General features: G+C 39.0%; 1 protein-coding gene across 2 annotated transcripts in view; it reads left to right on the forward strand.

Moving 5' to 3' along the window:
- Positions 1-24,762, forward strand: part of SPTBN1 (spectrin beta, non-erythrocytic 1) — a 184,234-nt gene that overhangs the window by 138,111 nt on the left and 21,361 nt on the right. For both annotated transcript variants that reach the window (XM_088149401.1, XM_088149406.1), the window contains 11 exons: positions 298-500; positions 5,444-5,534; positions 8,633-8,779; positions 10,704-10,967; positions 12,533-12,757; positions 12,915-13,004; positions 14,135-14,413; positions 16,631-16,761; positions 19,685-19,889; positions 20,485-20,859; positions 22,764-23,008. In XM_088149401.1, coding sequence (XP_088005527.1) covers positions 298-500; positions 5,444-5,534; positions 8,633-8,779; positions 10,704-10,967; positions 12,533-12,757; positions 12,915-13,004; positions 14,135-14,413; positions 16,631-16,761; positions 19,685-19,889; positions 20,485-20,859; positions 22,764-23,008 — 2,255 coding nt within the window. The remainder of the gene's footprint in view (positions 1-297; positions 501-5,443; positions 5,535-8,632; positions 8,780-10,703; positions 10,968-12,532; positions 12,758-12,914; positions 13,005-14,134; positions 14,414-16,630; positions 16,762-19,684; positions 19,890-20,484; positions 20,860-22,763; positions 23,009-24,762) is intronic.

Below are 24,762 nucleotides of genomic sequence, written 5' to 3' on the forward strand. Positions count from 1 at the left end.
GTGTGGCATGATCTTGTGAATGGTCCAACAGATCTTCTCTGTTTGTGAAAATTCACTTGCTTTTGGCTCAACAAGGTTGACAAATTTCTAGGAAGCTATTTGCTTAGATATGGAAACTTGTTTAAAAATTCACAAGGATTATGTTTGGGCCGACACAGTCCATTTGCACTAGGGATATGGAAATCAGTCTACTGCAGTGATTGAATGTATTATCTTAACCCAGAGAATGTTAATTATAGACTAGTGAGCCATAAATTATCCAAGTTGTATCTTACTCTGCCTCTTTTTAAATTACAGGAATATGTTTTGGCACACACTGAAATGCCCACCACATTGGAAGGAGCAGAAGCTGCTATCAAAAAACAGGAGGATTTCATGACCACAATGGATGCCAACGAAGAGAAGATCAACGCAGTTGTAGAGACAGGAAGAAGACTGGTTAGTGATGGCAATATAAACGCAGACAAAATCCAAGAGAAAGTGGACTCCATTGATGACAGGTACAGTTCATTAATAATATTTGGGAGTGTCTTGTGTTTACCAAATATACAATATCATGAATAAACTACATTTGGCTGGATGCATACAATCAAATAAATTTGGCATTTGATGCCCTAGTAGAGCATTTATTGAGTAAGATTTTAATTGAGGACAGCAAGGAAAATTGTTTAGTGTTTTAACCTTGGATTGATTTTATGGATGTGTTAATGTAGGAATATTGTAAGGTGCCTAGATTCATATGAATGAGTACCATACACATATTTGTAATAAATAAATAATACCTGAGAAGAGAAAAAGCAACAGTGCAGTTCAGTAAAATCAATAAGGAAGCAGTAAAACAACCCCCCCAAATGAACATTCAAAAATCAGCAGATACTGAAAGTCAACAAAAAGCATCTGCTAATGAAGCAGTTAGAAACCAGAAGCTGTTCAGCACAACTCTTGTTCGAGCATTGTGATCCCTCATATGACTAGAATCATATCAGGAGTGTCATGTAAATTAATGTACTACTTCTGCTCAATCTGTCCCTGTTCCCAGCATCCTCCATAAGTTGTCCAGGGTTATAAATTGTGCGGTGAAGCTATCAGAGTGGAGGCAATGTAGCTGGGATTTCAGGGAGTTGAACATGCTGGTTGATGGTTCTTAACTGGTTGTCTAATACAGCTGTTGAAGTTAGGGAAGGTGGTATTAGAATATAAAATGCCCATTGTTTCCAAGTGAAAATGCTCACATGGCAAACTTATATTCTGACAATCCTTGTGGCCTGACCAGTTTTCAGAGCAGTCAGCTGATTGTAAAAATGTATAGTCCTTACTCTGTATTGAATGTGGACCTCCTGTAAATTTGCTTTGACTTTAAGGTTATGCCAGTCTAGCTTTGGTACTTGGCTGGTGTCCCTCTTTTTGGTTTGCTATGCTGCGCTTACCTGACTATAATACTGCAAAAAATTATCTACAGTTCTAATTGCCCTCAATGATGTAGAATAATATTCCATTAGAAGCAAGCACCAAGTTAGAAAAACAAGTTGAAAGGGGGATCCAGGATAGATTTCAGCAGTGGGATTGCTAAGCAGCTGATCTGGGCACTAGGTGCTGGTATCATGTCTTCAGTGCCAGGTCTATAAAGATTCTTGGCATGGGCTTCCAGAAGAGTAACTATTTAGGGGCTCTCACATAATTCCAAGTTCAGTAGACCATTCCAGTTCATAGATGGCTTCAAGATTGTTAATAATAAGGGAAGCTGATGACATCCTCTATCAGCACCAGCTTATAAAGGTACCTAACGTATCTCTTCTATCAACTTCCTTGCCAAGTCTGTCTAGACTTAAGTGGCTAGCTATAAGCAATGTGTATACCCACCCAGCCACTTCACTAATTGTAAATTCTGCTGAGTGAGTGGCACATCAGATTGAAGAATTTGCACTGGCACTTTGGCTGAGGCAGGTTCCAATTAGCTGTCAGAGCTCATAGCTGGGTGAAAATAGTACATGCTTTACATGTAGAAAGTCCCAGGTTCAGTTGTATCTCTAATTAGAACCCTTCAGTTATTCCAGAATAGCTATCACTAAACAAAAATTTTAGTATCTGACTCTCTTGAAGACAGTTTATAAGTTTAATCTGTATTCAGTTGACAACTACTGTATCATATGTACTACTGTTTTGCAAAACAGACATAAAAGAAATACATAAAAGCAATATTTTGATGGCTGCCTCAAGCTTGGTCTAAGTAAACAGCAATGTTTTGTATGTATGCAATTTTTCCCTTCCTTCCCTTGTGGTGGCTTATGGAAGAAAACAAATCAGAAACAAATCAGTTAATCACAGTCTCTATCACATGTGAAATGGGAAACAATCATCCAGAGTTTTAGGAAAAAAACAGAACATTAAGACTTCAACTCCCATTTAATCCTAGATGTTTTGAAGCAGTTAACTATAGCCTGGGTCCACATATTTTTCAAAACCTGGTTTGTTAAGTAGCTACAGTATCCTGATTTGCACATAAGAATAGAACATGACAACTAAATTCAGACAAGCAGTGAGTGACATACAAAACATATTATTTGTAGCACAGAGAACTCAGTAGTAGTTTCCCCCTTTGTATGATAGACAAAACTGTAATGAAGATATTCTGGTTTATTTCCTTGTTCACCATGAAGAAGCTGTGTTTATAGCTTAAAGGATTTGTTCATATTTCAATTTCTTGAACCAAGATATGATAATCAAACCTTTTAAAAACTGTGAGTTGCTGTTTCCCTCTTTCTTTAAGTCTAAATATAGTATAATCTTATAGAATCACTGATATTTGATGTCTTAGTTATTTGTTTTAATGTTCAGCTATATCTGAATTGTTTTTGCTTAATTCTGCAGTTATCTCTTTCAAAAACAAGTCATGCTTGTAATTAGGAAGACTAAAATATACACCACAACTTCCTTTTTCTAGAATACATTAGATGTAACCATTTGTAAAGTTATCTTAAGCCTGTTACTTTATTTAAGGATTATGGAAACCACTAGAGAGCTTGACTTGGTAAAAGTTGGTTTACGGGTTATTGAGTCATAGCTGAGGCTTATTAAAGAGCTTTTGAGGAACTATGCCTTGTGTGAGAAAGCTTCGTAATATGCAGTGGAATCATTAACAGAACATTCTGCCAAAGCATTTGTTTTTTGGGGAAAAAAATGGACAAGTTTTGTCCTTTATAGTGACAGAGAAATTCCCAGTACTGAGTGGAAAAACTGGCCCAGTTTCTGTGTCTAGTCAAATTAAGCTCCTATTTTTTATCGGAAATTAAAATGCCACAATCTGTAACCAGCATAATTTAAAAATCTTTACATTCTATACTAGTTCTGATGACAAAACTATTAAGAGCTACCAGTGCACATGCCTCATATTTTATTTTTTAAAGAAGAAAGGATAGCATGGTAGTTTTATTTGAAATAGACAGTATTTTTTCATTTCTCCTCTATTCAGTAAATGATACTAGCCATACCATATCTGCATTGCAAAAATCTGGATAATCACTAGAAAGCAGCAGTTAGTCTTCTTTGTCTGTTTGCTGCCATCTAATGGAATTTTGCAGTCCAGATCGGTTAGGTCTAGAGTTTGATTCCTTCTCGCTAGGAAGTCTTTGGCAAGATACTGTGTTTCTCCTTTCCTTGCTAATATTACACACTGAGACTTAGCATAGTTAAGATAGTTAGCTAAAAGACATAATGGGCCTGGTTCAGGTTTTTCCAGTGTTTCTGAATTCAAAAGATGCCTTTAAGTGAGCCACCCTCTGCTGGCCTGTTTGACGTATTTGTATCATGAGGAGGATCATCTAAATTCAGAGTGATTGGAAAGCACCCTTGTCCACAGTAAGGTCTTCCAGGTCAGTTTATATATCAACTCCCAAAATTCCTAGTCTGAATTAACCAAAATAACTGGGAATTCTGGGAGTTAAAAGTCCAAAATTTATAGACGGTACCAGTTTAGGAAAGGCTGTTGTGGGAATTATAGCAGCTATTGTAAGGCTGTTGTAAATTTGAGAATCATTTAAAATAACTGCAAACTATTTTTACTATACATTTTTGTGGCATGAGGATAAAATAAAATTCCCAGCATTTCTTGGAAGAGGATGAGCTGCAACTTGGAAAACATTAAAGAAACAAAGTTTTACTTTTCCTTTATTATGAAGCCAGTGAGAATTGAGGAAAACACTTAACCTTTATAACATTCCACTAAAACTTCTATATTTGTGTGCATTAGAACTCATTCTGCAGAGATTGTGTAATGCAGAATCACTTTTTCAAACTAATTCACATGTAGCCCACTAGGGTTTCTTGAATTACCCATCAACCTCTGGTCACTTCCTGATTGGACTACTGTAATGCACTCTACATAGGGGTGCCCTTGAAGAGTATTTGGAAGCTTCAACTGGTGCAAAATGCAGCAGCACAGTTAGTTATGTGTGCCCCTAGAAGGACACAGGTTACACCTCTGCTCTGTAAGCTGCACTGGTTACCAGTTTGCTTCTGGGTCCAATTCAAGGTGCTGTTTTTGACCTTTAAAGTCCCATATGGCATGGGACCAGGTTATCTGAGGGACTGTGTCTCCCCGATTACATCGCCCCATTCCATCTGGTCCAGCAGGAGAGGAATGTTGCAGGTCCTGTTTGCTAAGGAGTTCCATCTTACAGGACCCAGGAGGCCGGCCTTTTCTGCCGTGGCACCCACCCTTTGGAACTTCATTCCCCCCAAGGTGAGATTAGCTCCAACCCTTGTGACCTTCCAGAAAGCCCTCAAAATGTGGCTTTTTCAACAGGTGTGGGGATCTCCTGGCAATACGGAGCCTGCACATGGGCTGCATCACATTCTGATGTATTCCCTCTCATGATCTTGTTCTTATTTATGTTCAGTTGTTTTTTAGGTGGTTTTGTGGAATGTTTTAATTGTTGATACTTTGTAAGTAAACAAAGAAATATCTGTCAGCCTTGCCAGTGGTAAGGTATGGTGGGAATTGTGATCCAACAGCACCTCTGAATTAATTCATAAATACTTGCTAATTTTCTTCTCTTCTGTTGACAGGGTTTGTATTCTCCACAAAATTTACACAGCTATAAGTTTGAAATGAAACTACTTTCTAAAAAAAAAAGATTCTTTTTACATAACTCAATCATCACTGTCTTCAAATGAGCACCATTCTCAGTCAAAATTCCCAGCATCATCCTGAGTACACAAATGATTGTGAGGGTGCTTCGTGTTACTTTATTGTGTGCAGTGAAATGTTGAGGCTTGTCATTGTGTCCCTCATTTCAAGGAGTTTTGTCCCTGACTAGAAAAAGTTTAGCATCTAAAGATTAGAAGATAACAAAAAGAGCAGTAACAAAGCTTCTATTCAGACTTTATTTAATGTGCTCAAAGTTCCAGCACTGAAAAATGTCTTCCTTGTTTTTATTTTGAACAGACATAAAAAGAATCGTGAAGTGGCCAGTGAACTTCTGATGAGATTAAAAGACAACAGAGATCTTCAAAAGTTTCTTCAGGATTGCCAAGAGGTATGTTTTCTTAATCCATTGAGAAAAGGACTTCTCCATTCCCCTTCAACAGAAAGTACTTGTATTAGTGTGTGTTTCAGTTTGTCTTTTATGTCTCATCCATTAATTAGTAACAGATGATAGCTATTACCTCTAGACCAGTTGATTAACCTCTAATGGCAGACAGTCATTAGTGGCTTTCATTATTCCTGTTTTTTTTTTTTTGTTAAAATAATGACAAACAGTGTATCATTTATTTAAAAAAGCCAAAAGCTTTTCTAGATAGGTCAGTTCCAATGTAAAATTGTTTTGCTTCCTCTGAAAAAATACACAGAAGCAGAACTTAAATTAAAGTGCATTGTCCATAAGTTCCTAGATTCTTCTTTTCTCCATTGCTTAACAAATCCATGCATTTTGCAGTCAGATGCAACTATCATATTTTGTCCTATAGAGAGATAATAATGGAAATTCAAACAAGAGCACTAAAGGAAAACCCATTATTTCCATACATTCATCCCTTATGAGAAAAAACCGAATTTTCTTGGGACATCAGAGAACTGCTGCAAGTCAGGATAAATAGTACTGGCCTAGGTGGTCTACTGGTTTGATAAGATTTAAAGGAATTTCATGCACTCATTGTATTCAACTTAGCTGTTAGTGATATAACAAGTTAAATAAAAGAATAAACTTCTCCAGACTTGAGCTCTTGAGAATCAAACCCCTGAGGCAGAGAGCAGGCAAATCAAAGCTCAGGAGTATTGCTTGTGATCAAGAATTATTGATAGACACGGAGCTTAATGATGACAAGGGATGGACATAAAGGAAGTGCCTGGTATCTCTGTGTTTTGATTGAGTGTGTGAGGTTGAAGCAAACAGGAATAGCTCTCACACCAAGCACAGCAAAGCCTAGCTTCTCATAATTTGAGCAGCATATAGCAGGAACCTTTCTGTCTACCTTCTAAGCCCTTCCTTTGCTACAAAAGCTTTGCTCATAAATAGAACTGACACCCTCCTCCCCCCACATCTCTTCCCATGTTTTGCTATTGTTGGACCCTGAGAACCCATCTCTCTGTAAGTCAGGATAATATAGCTTCAAAGAGAACTTGGTGCTGCTTTGGGAGCAGACCAGCCATTGTCCAGATGAAGGCTCAAAAAGAACCTTTCCTAAAGGCATGAACAACCTCTTTGTTATCTCCCTCTGAAAGGCAGATTCTTCTAATTCCCGCAATTGCAGATTTTCCTTTTATTTCCATCTTTAATGAGCTTTTTATAAAGTGACCTTTGGAAATGTTCATGAATGAATGAAAAATAGTCTTTGTCAACCAAAAATAGGGGGTGGCTGGCCTAGCTGTCCCATTCTGCTCCACTCCCCTTCCTTGGATAACGCTTTATCTGTGGGAGAGATTTGCTGCAAGCTATGAATCTGAGATCTGTTGACATATTTTCCTCTTGGGGGTGGTTGGCTAAAAAAATGCAGAATGTGCATCTTCAAAATGTACTACATTTTCTAAACCTTACAAAAAAGAGAAGAGTTAGCTAGGTTACTTTGGAGAGGTTTTTTGTTAGTGACATGAGATTGAACTGGTAGCCAGTCCTCTTTGTTTGCCAGCAGAAGAGAAGTGATGGGTGAAATAGGTTCTTCTCTACTTGTACTCCCAAATTTATTCCAGAGGTTTAGAGAGTGCAGGAAGGAGGAGGAGGCAAGGCAATTCCTATTGTATGAAACTATGGAATTCCACTCCCATAGTGCTAGATGAAGCCTTTGATTGTAGCCTCAGGCAGTAGTAAAAGCTGTGACACTATTGGTGCCTTAAACTGCAGCCAGCATAGGGGCTGTGTGTTGACAGTTGAATGTGTACAGACCACTGTACCATCCAGTACTGTCTGACAAAGATGGCCATATGCAAAGCAGGTTATTAATAGTGGGATTTTCAGTAGGTAGAGCTTTCGTGCCAAGCTCTTATTTGTCCCACCACTGAATAAGCAAGAGCCCTATCCTCTTTTCAGTCTGTCCCCCCTAATTCTGCCTGACAAAGACTTCTGCAAAAGTTTTTTTTCTAGTCAGGCTAATGTGAGATCTTTTAAACTGGATATATCAGGAATTTAAACTGTGGTATGAAAGGATGCTCTCTGTCATTGAGCTACATTGCTGCAGTAGAATTGTTTCCGAATAATTTGCATAGGCCCTTCAAGGATTTTTCTGTTGCTACCACTGAATTAAGTAACTGTTAACTCAGTGTTAGTCATTGTTATGACTTTTTGTTAATCCATGTGTGTTTTAACTGTAATTCAATCTTACAAATGTGCCTTGAGACTAAACTAGACATTGTGGCACCAGCACAGCTTTGGATATGGAACGGTCCAACCAGTGTGAAGTGGCTGAGGGCCACTTCATGCTGAGAAGTCACAGATGGGAGGATGCCTGAACTCACCCCCATTTTCATCTTGTTTTTTGGAACCCTTTCCCTTGCTATTTTTCATGAGTTATGAATAAAGGTGCCCATGAATGAAATGGCTTAAGGGAGAAGTTTTGGGAGGCGAAAGCAGCAAGTGGTTCTTCACTGCTTTTCCAGTTGAAACCAAGCCCATATTGGTGTTTGAAGGTATAGATCTCTGTAGGTTAATGTTGTTGGTCCTTTAAATGTCCTCACTTTGGTCTTTTGGCTTTTTCCTTACCTTCCAGTCCTAGAATTAAGAATTCTATAATTCAACGGATCTTACAGAATAATTTCCTTTGCAAAAAATATGGTGTAATTTCAATTTTCAAAGTAGTTTACAGTTTTTATTACAAACAGTATAAGAAACAATTAAAATATAAACATTTAAATGCCATTAAAAATAGGTAAAATTAGCATGATGGGATACAGTCAATTCTTAGAGACATTTCAGAGTAGAAAGAGTTTTACCTGTTTACAATATCAAATGAAACATATGAATCTTCCTCACAATAATGTTCCATAGTCCTGGAGCTAGTTCAAAAAAGGTCCTGTTAAAAACCAGTATTTCCATTATGTGGGTACCAGCATCTGGGCTTAGTCAGCAGACTGAAATTGTCAGAAGGAGTCATATGGCTGGAGACAGACCCTGTTTAAAGTTAAACATTTCCACTCATTTTTCAGCTGTCCCTCTGGATTAATGAGAAGATGCTTACAGCACAAGACATGTCTTACGATGAAGCAAGGAACCTTCACAGCAAGTGGCTGAAACACCAAGCCTTCATGGCTGAGCTTGGCTCCAACAAAGAATGGCTTGACAAAATCCAGAAGGTATGGGAAATAGGAATGAAGGTCTGGGAAAGGCATTTGGATTTACCTGTCATGTCCCTGAGACACCTGTTATTTATAAAAAGCACATTTACTTGATTATACCCACACCCATTATATCCTCAAAGCACTTGGCCTTGGCTGGGTTTGTGCATACAGTATTGTAATATGGTTTACAAAGTGTGAACATGGCTACTGTGGTTTGTGAACCATGGGTTATAGCTAAGTATGTTGTATGGACATTGCCAGTTGTAACTTACACAGTAAACTGTAGGCAAATTGTGGCCTAGCATGATATATGAATCCACCAAGTGCCATGCTGGTTGCAAACTTGGGTGTTAAAGTACAGTGGTACCTCGAGTTACGAACGCCTCTGTTAATGAACTTTTTGGGTTATGACCAGCTCCGGCCGCAAAAATTTACCTCGGTTTGCGAACTCCGCCTCGGGGTACGAACAGGATACGCGGCCATTTTCCCTCCCGTGACACGGTCCGCGGCCATTTTTCCGCCCCTGACACGTGGTCCGCAGCCATTTTTCCGCCCCTGACACGTGGTCTGGGGCCATTTTCCGCCCCTGACACGTGGTCCGGGGCCATTTTTCCGCCCCTGACACGTGGTCCGGGGCCATTTTCCGCCTCTGACGTGGTCCGCGGCCATTTTCCGCCCCTGACACGTGGTCCGCGGCCATTTTTCCGCCCCTGACACGTGGTCCGCGGCCATTTTCCGCCCCTGACACGTGGTCCACGGCCATTTTCCCGCCCCTGACACGTGGTCCGCGGCCATTTTTCCGCCCCTGACACGTGGTCCGCGGCCATTTTTCTGCCCCTGACACGTGGTCCGCGGCCATTTTCCGCCCCTGACACGTGGTTGTAGGGAGGGGGACTCTCCGTCCAAGCAATAGCCGCCTCCCTGTCCTCCACGCCAGAGCGGATTAACGGTAATTACATTGAACCTTATGGGAAAATTTGTTTCGGGTTGCGACCAATTCGGGGTGCAACCAGAGTCACAGAACGAATTAAGTTCGTAAACCGAGGTTCCACTGTAGTTTTATGTACTAAAATGATTGTTCCTAGTTGCTTTTATATAGAATGTGTTTACAATCTTTATTTCACTGAACTTGTGATAGAGACCCTTCTGAGCTTTTGGATTAACCTGACCAATTTAGAGATGGGCATAGGAATGGGAATACCTTCTGGGAAGAAAGAAGGGAAAGACTGGTGCTTGGAAACATAGAGGTACCAGCCTTTCCAAACATTTTCCCTTTAGATATCTTGGACTATACCTCCTAATACTCACAAGCAATGTCCCAATACATGTGGAGGTCACTAAGAGAGAAAATGGACATAAGATCCAGGATGGTATACCTAGGGTGGCTTCTGAATAGTAGGTGATGTGGAAGAATATCAGTTCTGAACTGCAGACTCTCTGATTGAAGTCTCCCCATGATATTCACACAGGGGACTTACCTATTTTGTTAACCAATATTATACTACAGTTCACTGTTTTGCACGTAACACAGAATTCTGGTCTGATACAGGCCAGGACCCCTTTGTAAAAACTATTTTTGTCCAAGAAGATGCAGGGAGGCGCACCCAGCCTTAGTATTTATCTCAGCATCACAAATTATGATGCATGAAGCTGGGAATAGATTTCTAATCTTGGCTATAGTACATGACAGTAATAATTTGACTAAATTATTGTTACACCTAGAACATTGTTTCCAAATGTTCTTTTCCAGCATCTTATCTCCACTGCCCATGTCGTGGCTTATTTTGAGCCGGGAGAGCCAGTATTAAAAAGGTCTGGGACCGAGACTTCAGGAACATGCCAGCATAGAATCATGTGAATTAATCCTAGGCATCTGGAGGTACCGGGTTATGGGAAACCAAGTTAACTGTTCTTGGTTGACCATTCTGTTTGTTTGCAGGAAGGGATGCAGTTGATTGCTGAGAAACCTGAAACTGAAGCAATTGTGAAAGAGAAGTTGACAAGCCTACACCAAATGTGGGAAGAACTGGAAAGCACCACTCAAACAAAAGCTCAGAGGCTTTTTGATGCCAATAAGGCTGAACTGTTCACCCAGAGCTGTGCTGACCTAGATAAATGGCTGAATGGCTTGGAGAGCCAGATACAGTCAGATGATTATGGCAAAGACCTCACCAGTGTCAACATTTTGCTGAAAAAACAACAGGTAAAGCCTTTGGAGTAGCAAACGATGCCACTTTGGTAATGGACAGAGAGAGGGGCAGAAACAGTGAAAGAGACATACCTGGGTTTATTTTTATGATAAAAATCTCTCTGAATGCCTTTCCAGTTGGACAGCATTCAAGGTGACTATAGTGCTCCATTATTACATAATTTTTATGTATTTGTGATACTTCTGTAAGAAAAACAAATGCATCATGTGAAGTATATTGAATATACTATGCTGAGTAGTATTTAGTGGGACAGTACAGTGCGTTGAATTCAAAAGTGCTTCAGATCATTCAAGGGACTATTGTGTCTGGAGATTTAAAGCAGCCAGCTGCCCTCTGCAACTGCAGCATGATGCCCGAAGTTTAGGGAGTTGCAGCCAGATGCTATGTACATACCCATATCTGTTCCAGACCATTGTGTATGCCTTCAGATCTGAAGCCCTGCACAGCTGTAGCATTTAGCATTCTTTGTTTCCTAGAAGTAATCCGAATACTAATGTCTTCCCCTGCCATCTAAAATGAAGAGAAAAAAAATTTGAGGGTATATTCTTCAACAGCTCATGGCAGTCTCTAAAATCAACAAAATACCTTTTGTACTCCATGTCCATTTGATAAGGGCAGAAATAGCACTGTTGTCTTTGGGTGATTCATTGCTTTAAGTTTCCTCCATATTCTGGAGATTTGTGAGAAATGCCTATCAATATATGTAAGATGTTAATTGGGGCTGATTTTCACAATAGAGCTGAAATAGACCCCAGGGCAGGCTTAACCTTGGTAAACTTTTGTATTCTTTTTTTGTTGTTGTTCTTTGCAATATTGCGTTTTGAATAATTGGACTAAAAGGGCTAGACATTTAATAATGAATAATAATAATAATATTTACATAGACATTTAATAGTAATAATAATGAAGATGCAAGCTATTGGTGGATTCTTCCTCTCAGAAATTGCGATAAATCACAGAAAACTGTCATAGAAAGGTTGGAGCTTTGCAAAAAGACTCAAAAGCACTGGGAAGAAATAAACCAAAACTTCCAGAAAATTCTGAAAATAAATTTCAAATTTAAACCACAAATATTTTTATTGGACTTGACCCCAGAGAATATAAATGAAAAGCATCACAATTTATTAAGATATGGCTGGTAGCAGCAAGAATCAATGTGGCACAACACTGGAAAATAGAAACCCTTCCAACAGTACAAGACTGGGAGACTAAAATTTGAAAATATACAGGAATGGAAAAATAGATTGTATATATTCATAGCAGAAGTCTAACCAAACTCAAGCAGAAATAGTTCCCTTATAGACAATATACTGCACAGCTGGGCAAGCTAAAACACTTAAAATATGGCTTTTGAAGAAAAAAGGAAACTTGTTTAAAAATAATTAAAATGATCCAAATAGAAGTGAGTAGTAATCATAGATGTCTAAAGCATAGTATAAAAATTTTTAAGTAGCAATTAGTGGTTGAACCTTTTTGTTTTGAGGTCTTGCAAACATTTCTTAGACAGTAATACCGCCTTAGCAATGGATGAATATCTACATTTTCATCTGCCTCATAGATGCTTGAGAATCAAATGGATGTTCGTAAGAAAGAGATTGAGGAGCTGCAGAGTCAAGCCCAGGCACTGAGTCAGGAGGGCAAGAGTACTGATGAAGTTGATGGCAAACGCTACGTTGTGGAGAAGAAATTCCTGGAATTGCTGGAACCCTTGAATGAAAGGAAGTCTCACCTACTGGCTTCTAAGGAGATCCATCAGTTCAACCGGGATGTGGAGGATGAAATTGTGAGTTTAAACATTATTCTCAGTTAGTTTGCTTGTTTTATGAGTTTCTGTTTTCTAGATAGCACATGATGCTATCGCCCCATCTCTTAATTCTTGTTATATTTGCTTCCCATGCCTGTATTATTTACTTATCAGCATATTATTTTATCTCTGCTAGTTGTGGGTTGGAGAGAGGATGCCTATTGCCACATCCACAGATCACGGGCACAACCTTCAGACTGTTCAGTTATTAATTAAGAAAAATCAGGTAAGAGGCTGGAACTCGTTAGCAACCTTCAGATAGGCAAAATATTCAAAATGTAGATTCTGTCCTTAAGGAATATCTTGTGTGAGGGTTGTGGATGAATGCTTTTGTTTGTTTTTTTCTCCTTTCCACTGGCAGATGTTTTATATTAACTTTTTAATGAGTGAAAAACCCCATTCACACAATGGTATTCTAATCATCTGTGTAAGTTTTAGTGGCTCCTATATCTTATATGCAACTGAATGGCCATCTGTGATAGAAACTAAGGCTACTTTGTGACCCCTGTAGAGATAATAAATGGCACAATTGCTTGAACCTACTCTACCTGTCACTACAGTGAGCTGATTTATTTCTTATGTCTGACGTTGGATTGAATTTCCCATTTTACACATATCGTGAGCTTTTCTGCTGACATGGACATCAGGTGTAGATGCCTTGGACATTGCTTGTGTGAAAGGACAGGGTAAAAGCTTAAATTATAAATATGTGTCTGACTCAGTCAGTTGTACTGCATTAATTTTTACCCAATCTTTGTTCTCAAGATGAGAGCAGTTTGGTATAGTGGTTAGGATGCTGGCCTAGAAACTGGGAGACAGTGAGTTCCAGTTCTCCCTTAGGCATGGAAACCAGCTGGTTGGCTTTGAGTTGATCATATTCTCTCAGCTCAGCCCACCTCACAGAGTTGTTGTTGTGAGGAAAATAGGAAGAGTATTATGTATGGCACCTTGAGTTATACAGAATAAAACGAGGATATAGATCTAATAAGTAAATAAGATGTAGTGGACTACAGAGTTGGGAAAAAATGGTTAAACCATAATTATGTCCAATGGGATATTATTTTTGGAGATGCTAATCCTTCTAGAGAGTGTATATGAACCATCTCCAAAACAGTGTGCCTTCTATGTTTCATCTCATTATTTCCCCATCTTATGAACCCTTTGCCCTTTAAAGTTTATATTATTATGCCAACATTATTTGTAGAAATGTTGCTCTTGTCAAAAGATGCTACTTTCTCAAATTGCCTTTGAGCATTATGGGACCCCTGGGTCTTGGGTGACTTCTCATTATCTTTCCTTTAAGCATTTGTTAAGCTATTCCCAGTATGAGTATTAAATTCCCCCTACCCCCATTAGACACTTCAGAAAGAAATCCATGGACACCAGCCTCGTATCGATGACATTTTCGAGAGGAGCCAAAACATTCTTACAGACAGCAGCCTTAATGCCGAAGCAATCCAGCAGCGGCTTGCAGATTTGCAGCAGCTGTGGAACCTCCTGATTGAGGAGACAGAGAAACGCCACAAGCGCCTTGAGGAATCCCACAAAGCCCAACAGTACTACTTTGATGCTGCAGAAGCCGAAGCCTGGATGAGTGAACAGGAGCTCTACATGATGTCAGAAGAGAAGGCCAAGGTAAGGAAGCTTTCTAGTAAACAGGAAGCTGAGCACATCTGCAGTCCCTGATCTAAAGCAGTGTTTCTCAACCTCAGCAACTTTAAGAGGTGTGGACTTCAACTCCCAGAATTCCCCAGCCAGCGTGGAATTAAAACTATAGTGTAAAAACATTTTACTGTTGTACCTAAAGACTGTATGGACATTAAGTATAGAATTAAAGATGGGTAGGTAAAAGCCCTGAGCCTGCTATAAAACCAAGATCTGTCTTGTGCTATGTAAAAAGCTGAAAGCTTTTGGCAACACAAACTATAGAACTGAATAACTGGAAGACCAATATGGTGACAAGGTAGCAGTTTTGCTCTTAAGTTCTCGGCTTAAAATTGGACTTTCCCAACAGTCCACGTAGTGTAGAGCTTCAAATACTTCCCATTTTTCCTTTCGTTAGGTTTACTTTTTTGCATGGATACTTTTGCCTTTTTTTTATTTGTATCAGCTACCACCAGAACATAGCAATAATATTTCAAAATTCTCTGTAGGTACAATGTATTGTGCCAAGTAGCTAATCAACGTTGAGCAGCTAAAAGAAGCTATCTCTGCTTATCTAGCCATCTTACCAAACTTATGTGCTTATTAGTGAGCACTTGCTGAAGTCAGATTTAAAAAAATGTGCTCAAATCACTTAAGGCAGTGTTTCTCAACCTTGGGAACTTTAAGATGTGTGGACTTCAACTCCCAGAATTCCCTAGCCAGCATAGGAAAAGGATGGGGAATTCCCCCATGCTGGCTAGGGAATTCTGGGAGTTGAAGTCCACATATCTTAAAGTGCCCAAGGTTGAGAAGCACTGCCTTAAGGGAAATCAGTTCCCTTCTTTCTCAGAAACCTGTTCTTTTATACTTCACAAATATGGGTTCTAAGGCTATTTCTAGAAGATTTTTTTTTTTGAGTTCATGAATGCTTTTTTGAATTGTCAAATATTTCTAGGTTTCTTAATGTCTGAACTCTTTTAGTCCTAGTTGTTCATTTCTCTCATTTGCCCTGATGCTAAAAAAAATGCAAGGCAATCCTGTGATTCAATTTACCATTGTCAGCTAGTCTGTCTTTTGACTTGAGTGCAGTTCACTGTGCTTATTGCTTTTTTATGAGGGGTGCCTATATAGTGACCATTTAGTTTGAAGAAATAACTCTTGTCTGTTTCAGATTTCATAAAATCAGGATTGTATTTGGATTTGAATAATCCACATTTAAAGTAATGTAATATTTTTTTAAATCATACAGCTGATTTAAATCAGCAAGTTTGGGCCCATATATTTGGTGCATTGCCTCATCGTCCAGCATGTCACTCCAGTCAGTGTTCCGGCAGCTCTCTTTCTGTTTGCCTTTATGTTGGAGTAGACCTGCCTCTAGTCCATTGAGCCAGAGGTCAAGAAGCAGCACAGGAAAAAGCACCAGTGTAGGCCTTACACACATCCTATTGTGGCACGTCACTGGGATTGCTGACCGTGCCCCATCACATCCATGACACACTGAGACCATCACTATTGGTGGATCATTCAGTTAACTTTCTTTCATTACAAACACTGTTGTGAACCACAGTACAGCTGTATTTTAGGCCATTCATGTTGTCATTTACAAGCCACTTAGCTAACTAGTCAGTTTTCATGCATCCATTCTTATGGCTAAAGAACATTGAACCATGTGATACCAGCATCTAGCATGCTGACATTTGAACAGGATTGGGGATGTATTCTCTGTCCCCTGTAATCCAGCACTTTTGGTGTAGGTTGACTTTCAATAGATAACATTAGCTGCTTTTGAAACTCTAAATCTTGAGTTAACAAATCCCCCTTTAGCAGACTTTAGAAGCACATTGGAGTCTGGATATCATCCTCATACAATAGGTACGTTTAGTGTATCTGAAGTAATCTGGGCAGGACAATTACATTTATTTTATATAATTCATAATGACTCACATCATTTGAGTAATAAAGTTATTATGCAAGTTATACAAATTATAAAATGTGTGTCAAAATTGCCACAAATGATATAATTTGCTTAATTTGCATAATGACCCAATTACGCAAATGACATAAATCATCATGAATTATGTAGTTGCAATTTGACGCAAATAGTGGACATCCCTCTCACCAGTTGGTCCATAAAAGGCTTTGCTAAGTTAGCATATTAGGATGATTTGCCATTTAATAAAGATGATTTATTCTTTTTTGCAACTTTAGGATGAACAAAGTGCAGTTTCTATGTTGAAGAAACACCAGATTTTGGAACAAGCTGTAGAAGACTATGCTGAGACAGTACACCAGCTTTCTAAGACCAGCAGAACTTTGGTAGCAGACAATCATCCAGAGAGGTAGCTCCTGCTATTCTGCGTTTATAATTTGCTTTTGTTCTTTGGCCTTGTAAGAACTGCTGTGCTGGATCTGTTCAGTGGTTCATAAAGATTAGCATCCTTCCTTCTTCTAAAGTTACAATTATTCTGGGTAAAAAACAAACAGCAAGATTAGCACGTAGCCTGATTTAGATCTAACAAGCTGCAGATTTCCTGTTCTGTGAATAAGTATTCCACTTAGGTATTTCCCCACTCCTTCCTTTTTGGATATGAAGGGAGACTTAGTAGGCTTGTGATTTCACTTTTAAATAAACCTTAGTTTTCCATGATAACTGTACTCAAGGAACTTAGAGATGCAGTTTTAGAACAAACCAGGTAACTATGTTTGATTCTCATTAGCCATACTTTAAATTGCTATTCTTCAATATATCACAATTATTAATGTAATAATTTATTGTCTGATCGTTCTGTATTGCATTTCCCTCATTGTTTACTCCTATCTCCAAATGTATGTATATAAACAAGTCAGCACAGGTTACTACTTCATTCAGCTGAACTCTTTCAGCAAAAGTACTACATAGTTCATTCCTCCACTCAAATAAATATATATCACACTCTTCAGTTGGGCAGGCTTCCAGAGATAGAGATCAATAAAAATAAGTTCTAGCCCTAAAGAGAAATGACACAAATGGAAGATGGGATGAGGAGGGAAAAGGAAAGCAAGAAAAATTGGGCATGAATTCTTAACCTACAGTTTCTCTAACAGTGTAATATACAGTAGGTATCATACTATGATGTGATCAGAAATTGTTGGTTGCCTTTTTACAGCCAGCTGGAATGACATGATTTCAGAGAGAGAGGAGCTGATCTGGTGGAATGTCTGCTGCTGGGTGGAAGTTGAGAGAGAAACAAAGCTCATTAGTTACAGTCTCTTTCTAAACGCTTTTTAAAATTGTACTTTCATTTTATGATTGAATGGCACCACAGTTAAACTCCTTTTGGTGATTGACTGATTGATTGATATTTAGTAACTGTTTTCATAGAAAATAATATATCATTCACAGAATTCTTGACATTATATACTGACCTGTTTAAGGAGATTCTCAAGCAGAGTAGGATAGAGATATTGATGTCTTGTTCAAAACCTACATTTTTTAATCAGAAGTTCAAGGTAAACAGCAGAATTATTCAGAGCTCAAAAATGACTTCCTCTGAAAAAGACAATTGGAATTGGAAAGTCAAACGCCAAGTAGATAATAACATAAAGCTCAAACAAAACAAAGGAAACTTTGTATAATTCATGAGCACATGTATTTGACCGAACGTGTCAGTATTCATACAGGACAAGCTGGAACAGAGAAAATTGGAGAAAAATGGCAGAGAAATGGAGCAGTTTTAATTTCCTCTGTACTCTTCATACTGTCTGAATTCTGGCACAATTCCCAACTATATATGCTCCCAAATTGTTATTCATTGGTTGTGAAAGAAATGATCCATCTAATGAAATCCCATTAGTTTCCTCTGGAAATTTTAAAGTCACAAGCTGGAAGGTGCCTTTTAGTGATGTGGACCATCTGTTTATCAGTAGCATTCAGCAATGGCAGAAATCCAGGCAGTCCAAGCCAAGTTCATATCCTTCCTCTAGGTCATGTGAAAAGTCATAGGATCAGATTGCTAGGTCTGGAAGGTGTCTTAACATTCTCCCATGCTTGTCTCTTTAGCAAAACAGAACCTGAAGCTACTAGATTTTGTGTTCTTTGTGAATATTTTTCCACAGCCAGTGGCTATATTACAAATTAATTAAAATGTAGTCATCCCATTCTGCTGGAGCTAATGAGATAAGTTAACTAACTGTACACAGTTCTCATTTTGCTCTGGAGGCAATGGGGATTGGGGCTGTGGGGCTCCCAGATGGAATAGTGAGAGCTGGTGTGGTATAGCGGTAAAGTGGGGCAGCCCAGAAATGCCATTAAGTACATCATCCATCCATGCATACATACTGATTAAGATTCTGTCATTATAAAAATTATTTTACAAAGCTAAAGCTTCCATTGCCAGAAACATTAAAAAGTGCTATTCATGCTTATTAAAAAGTGCTATTCATGCTCCTTTACAAAAATCATAAAGGATAAAATTGACTCATTTTCTCAAGTAAAAGCAACAGAATAACAATAACAACAACAACAATAATAATAATACCCCAGACTTAACAACTGTTGATAAGAAAGACAAAGAAGTCTGGATAGTGGACATTGCACTACCTGGAGACAGCAGAAGAGAAGAGAAAGAACTGGAGAAAATCACAAAATATAAAGACCTGCAAATAGAAGTAGAACAACTATGGCAAAAGAAAGCAAAGATAGTACCAATAGTTATAGGTGCCTTGGGTGCAATCCCAAAACATCCGGAGCACCACTTGAACACCATCGGCATTGACAAAATCACCATCAGTCAGTTGCAAAAGGCAGCTTTACTTGGAACAGCTTGCATCCTGTGACAATACCTTTAACACCACCAAACAACATCTACCTATCCCAGTTCCTTGGGAAGGACTCAATAAGTGGATAAAAATGCCAAATCCAGTCTAAACATCTGGCTGACTGTGCGACCAGCCATAATAACAATAATAAACTTGTATGCTGCCCAACTCTCAATGATTTCTAGGTATTAGCAAACTATATGTCTTTAAGAGAAGCTTTGATGTTTTCCTTTTGCTAAGTAAATACCTTCTTAAAAATCAAATGAAAAGAAAAATTAGGTATTTGGTTGGTCACTGTGGCAGCAGAATTGGGCTAGATTGGCTTTAAATCTGATCCAGCAGAATTTTGGGGTTCTTACTATATATTTTATAATATACTATATTTATATTTATATGGACTTACTTAAACTAGGACTAACTTGACTTGGTTTTTTGTCTTTTGTCTTCTCTTTGTGTTGTCCATAGTGAACGTATCAGCATGAGGCAATCCAAGGTGGATAAGCTATATGCCGGTCTGAAAGACCTTGCTGAGGAGAGGAGGGGCAAGCTGGACGAGAGACACCGGCTGTTCCAGCTGAACCGTGAGGTGGATGACTTGGAGCAGTGGATAGCGGAAAGGGAAGTGGTGGCTGGGTCCCATGAACTGGGGCAGGATTATGAACACGTGACAGTAAGTTACCGGGATTCCTAGTTCCTTTCTTTTATTCATTGCATATTACTGCACAAGATTGGAATATATAGTTAAAACAAACATTTATATAAAATTGTAATCAAAACATAAAAGCAATAAAAATGCAAATGTAGAAATATTAAATGTGCTCTGACAAATTGAAACAATTTTCCAGCACTAATGCCCAAAGCCTTTCTGAATAAGAACATCTTTGCTTGCCAGGATAATATCAGAGATGGAGCTAGCTAGACAATCTTGCCCAATACAGCAGACAGAAAGTGTTAACTAATGCATAGGATTAAAGTTGCTTAGTGTATTTTAGCTATTTTATTGTTGTTAATTGCTTTGAATGTCATATGTAATGAAAAGCAGAAATAAATATGCTGGGTATTTTTGAGCCACAGAAATTAATTTAGGAGTCAGAATATATATTGTATATGATGCATTTTTGCTTTATAGATGTCCGTTCCCCTTTGAATATACCTGATTCTCCAGCATTAGTTTGACAGTAGCCTTTGTGGGTTTGTGCTATTTCTGCCTCCAGTTTATCACTTTGATTCAAGGCTTATTTACATAAGCACCCTTTTTTCTCCAGATGTTGCAAGAGAGATTCCGTGAATTTGCCCGAGACACTGGGAATATTGGACAGGAGCGTGTTGATACCGTCAATCACATGGCTGATGAACTCATTAATTCTGGACATTCTGATGCTGCCACTATTGCCGAGTGGAAAGATGGTCTCAATGAGGCCTGGGCTGACCTCTTAGAACTCATTGACACAAGAACACAGATCCTCGCAGCCTCTTACGAACTACACAAATTTTACCATGATGCCAAGGAAATCTTTGGACGAATACAGGATAAACATAAGAAGCTGCCTGAGGAGCTTGGGCGGGATCAAAACACAGTAGAAACCTTGCAGAGGATGCATACAACATTTGAGCATGACATTCAGGCCTTAGGAACGCAGGTGTGCATATTAAATAAACATTTTATCATATTCCTCCGAAATTGAAGAGCGTGCATGGCTTTGGATTCAGGAGAGGAGAGTTCAGGTTTTTCAAATGTATCAAGATTCTCTTCTTTGTTTCCTAATCTTGATTTTTGCATCCTTTATGAGTTCTTCTGAAATTCAAACCTTATAATAATAGGAAATCTTGGCTTCTTGATATAATGTATGATCAGAGGACTCACTGCCATAAGATATGACAGTGGTAATCAAGTGAGATAGCTTTAAAAGAGAATTAGACAGGTTGATCAGCCTAATATCTAAATGGAATCCCATTTAGGAAAATGGAAATAAACACCATTTGCTGAGGAGTAATAGTAGGAAATATCTATTGTTTTCAAACTCTGTGAGCTTCATGAAGGAATTCATTTAACCAGTGTTTGTAAAAGCTTGGGGTCAATGGACTTTTGGGTAGATTCAGTCTTATAAACATTTTTATTTATTTTATGTATTTTATTTGGTTGATTCCTAAGGCCACCCACTCTTCAATGACTCTGGGAAGCTTGCAAAGGATTAGAAACAGTAAGAATAAAAATTACAAAATATTAATAAACACACTAGGGAGGCATTAGCTTCTACTACATTACGTTACATAAAACATAAGAGGATCCCTGCTGAATTAGCGCAAGAGCCCATATTACCCAGTATTCTGTATCACTCAGTGGCCAGTGGATGCATTTGCTAAGCTCACAAGCATAAGAGGTTTATTAGCCTACTTCTACCATTGCTTCCCAGCAATGAATATGTGAGGTATGCTGCTTGCATTTCAGGAGGTAATATATAGCTATTAAGGCTAGCAGCCACTGGTAGCATTATAATTCATGTATTTGTCTCGGCCTGTTCAATGGCAGCAAATTCCATAATTTACCTATTTGTTGTCTTTCTTTTTTTGGCCCATGGAACATCTTCATGCTAGAATGGGCACTTGATTTGTTTGATGGTCAGTGAAAAAAGCGCTTCTACAGAAAATAAATGCCATGAAATTCTTGAATGGGGATTGTCAGTTGCACTTTTCATAAAGTGGCTGGGCATTCTCTAGAATTCCCCTTGATTGCTTTAAAAAAAACCTTTTTTTCCCTTTAACACTCCATTATGACTATAGAAAACTACAAAGAGCGCTATAGACTTTCAGCTGTGTTTTTGCTGAGGGTTTTAATTCTTAAAAAGAGAGAATAACCATAGATAGGAGGGGGAGAGGTTGCAATACCTGCCTCCAAAGGTGTTGCCAGAATTTCTAAAAAGTTGACCATTGGAACCCTGTTTATGTGTGCATATTTGGCATGGGACCAAGGCTGGGTGGTGGGGGTATATCAGAAGCTATAAAGTGAGAATTTTAGTTCAGCCTTTGTCAATATAATTTCTAAATGTGGACAGAATGTAATTATTTGTATGTATGTATGTATGTATGTATGTATGTATGTAATTAAGCAGTACAGTAGAAACATCCATATAAAACCCAAAGCATGATGTCAGAAAATTGGATTACTGCACAGAGGGAATCATATAACTTCATAAATTGTTCAAATCTAGCACATTTACCTATTTTCTCTGAATGGGGACATAGAAACTTTGCACTCAGTTATTAGGAATCATCATCAGTTCAGTATATCACCCAAGTTTTAATCATATATTGCCAGTGTGACTAGGTAATTTCAAAATATAAAAGAAACTTGATGTTTAGTTGCTAGTCTTGTTTTTAAATAAAAGCAGATATTATCGGATTCTCCAGCTTCCCTGTGTTCTCAGAAGTTGCAGCATACCTAAAGCTCCAGTTATGAATTTGTTGCAGCAAAGCATGTTGATAAGGAGGTATAAATAATCTACACAATTGTTTTGACTGATTTGTTTCCATTTTCTTCCATCAGGTGAGACAACTCCAAGAGGATGCTGCCCGCCTTCAGTCTGCCTATGCTGGGGACAAGGCTGATGATATCCAGAAGCGGGAAAATGAGGTTTTGGAGGCATGGAAAGCCTTGCTGGATGCCTGTGAAGGACGCAGAGTCAGGCTAGTGGATACTGGTGACAAATTCCGTTTCTTTAGTATGGTCCGTGACCTCATGCTTTGGATGGAAGATGTAATTCGCCAGATTGAAGCCCAAGAAAAGCCAAGGTAAGCAGGAATAATATGCAGAGACATACGCTGTAGGTCTTTCATAGTGGTAAAGTGAACTCCGTAGATGAGATCTATCTTGCATTCTTAAAGAATCTTAAATTGTGAACCGCCCAGAGCCCCTCCTTGTGGGCGGTGATATAAATTTGATTTATGAATGAAGAATGAATGAATGAATGAATGGTTATAGTATTCAGGTTTAATTGGATGAATTCAAATCCAAGTTTAATGAAGAACATAATGGGGCACTTGCTAAGCTAAGTTTCTATTTGTAAAGTAACAACTGAGACAAACATGTACTACCTCGATAAGAAGTAAGTCTCTCTGCTAACAGTGAGCCATAAAATCAAAGGTTGTACATATTTTTCACATGGAAAAACTAGTGCTTTTACAATTATAATTTAATTATAAGAGGCCAATGAGATTTCCAGGTTCACAATTTTGCCCATTGCTTCAGTGATAATTGCCTCTTTTCTATTTGGCTTGGACAAACTGGAATAGATTTGGTTGTTTCACAGTTGTTTTTCCAACTTAACTGCAGGGTACAGGCAGTTAGAGATAAGACTACAAGTACTGTCACTTAATGACAGTAATTGGGACCGGAATTTCCATCGCTAAGTGATGCAGTCGTAAAGTGCAACATTGCATGACCTCATCATTTAGCAATGGCAATCCCGGCAGTCCCTGTTGCCATTGTTAAGCAAGTATCCCAGGTCTTTAAGTGAGGACCTCACATGACTGCAACTTGCGACTTCCTGCTGGCTTCCAACAAGCAAAGTCAACGGGGAAGCCGGCAGGAAGTCACAAGTCCCAGGTGGCTTGTAAGCAGGCCGGTGGGTGGTAAGTGTTATGGAGTGTGGCCAGGTGGTGGGGGCTGGCTTCTGCAACTGTGGGAAGATGTGCAGGTGGCGGCTGCAGGGTGTGGGAGCGTGCACAGGTGGCTGCTGTGGCATGAGCATGGCTGGGCGGGGAGTGGCTGCTCTGGAGCGTAGGAGGGTATGTTACAGTGCAAGCACAGCTGAGTGAGCAGGCATGCATTACACAGTGCAGGCAGGGAGATGCTATGGGCATGCATGCACTGTGGACTACAAGGTCCCTGGGATCTCATATTCTGTAGCAGAACTTCTTGGAAGAAAAAGGGGTGGAAGCAAAAGCCACTTACAGGAGCGACTTGCAGCCTTACCCTGCCAGCTTCCCCATTGACTTTGCTCATGGGAAGTCCACAGGGAAGGTCGCAAATGGTGATCACATGACCGCAGGGATGCTGCAATTGTCATAAGTGTGATCCAGCTGCCAAGCACCCGGATCATGGTCACATGACCACAGGAATGCTTGGACAGCTGGAACTTTGAGGACCGGTCGTAAGTACCGCTCATTCAGTGCCATCCTAACTTTGAATGGTTGCTGAACAAATGGCCGTTAACTGAGGACTACCTGTACTGAGTGGGAGGGTAATCCTCTCCTTTTCTCTTAGACTCAGTATTGGCATGGATGCTGTCTAAAGTGGGGGGGGGGAATCATGCAGAACTGAGCTCCATGTTTAATATAATGAGATGTTTGGCTCTTAACATATATGGCTGTTAAAGCAAAATAGGATTAAAGGATTAAACAGAGCAAAGCAGGCACAACTTGGAAAATAGATGGCCATTATCAATAGAGTGAATGAGACCTTCAGCATGGATTAGCTCCTGTATAGTCTTTTTTATATGTTTTAAAACATATTTGGTATATGGTTTTTAAATCACCAATATTTT

Source organism: Python bivittatus, unplaced genomic scaffold (assembly GCF_059951505.1).
Source record: "Python bivittatus isolate LINGU-HERP-01145 unplaced genomic scaffold, Pbiv_v1 ctg000020_np1212, whole genome shotgun sequence".
NCBI lineage: Eukaryota > Metazoa > Chordata > Lepidosauria > Squamata > Pythonidae > Python > Python bivittatus.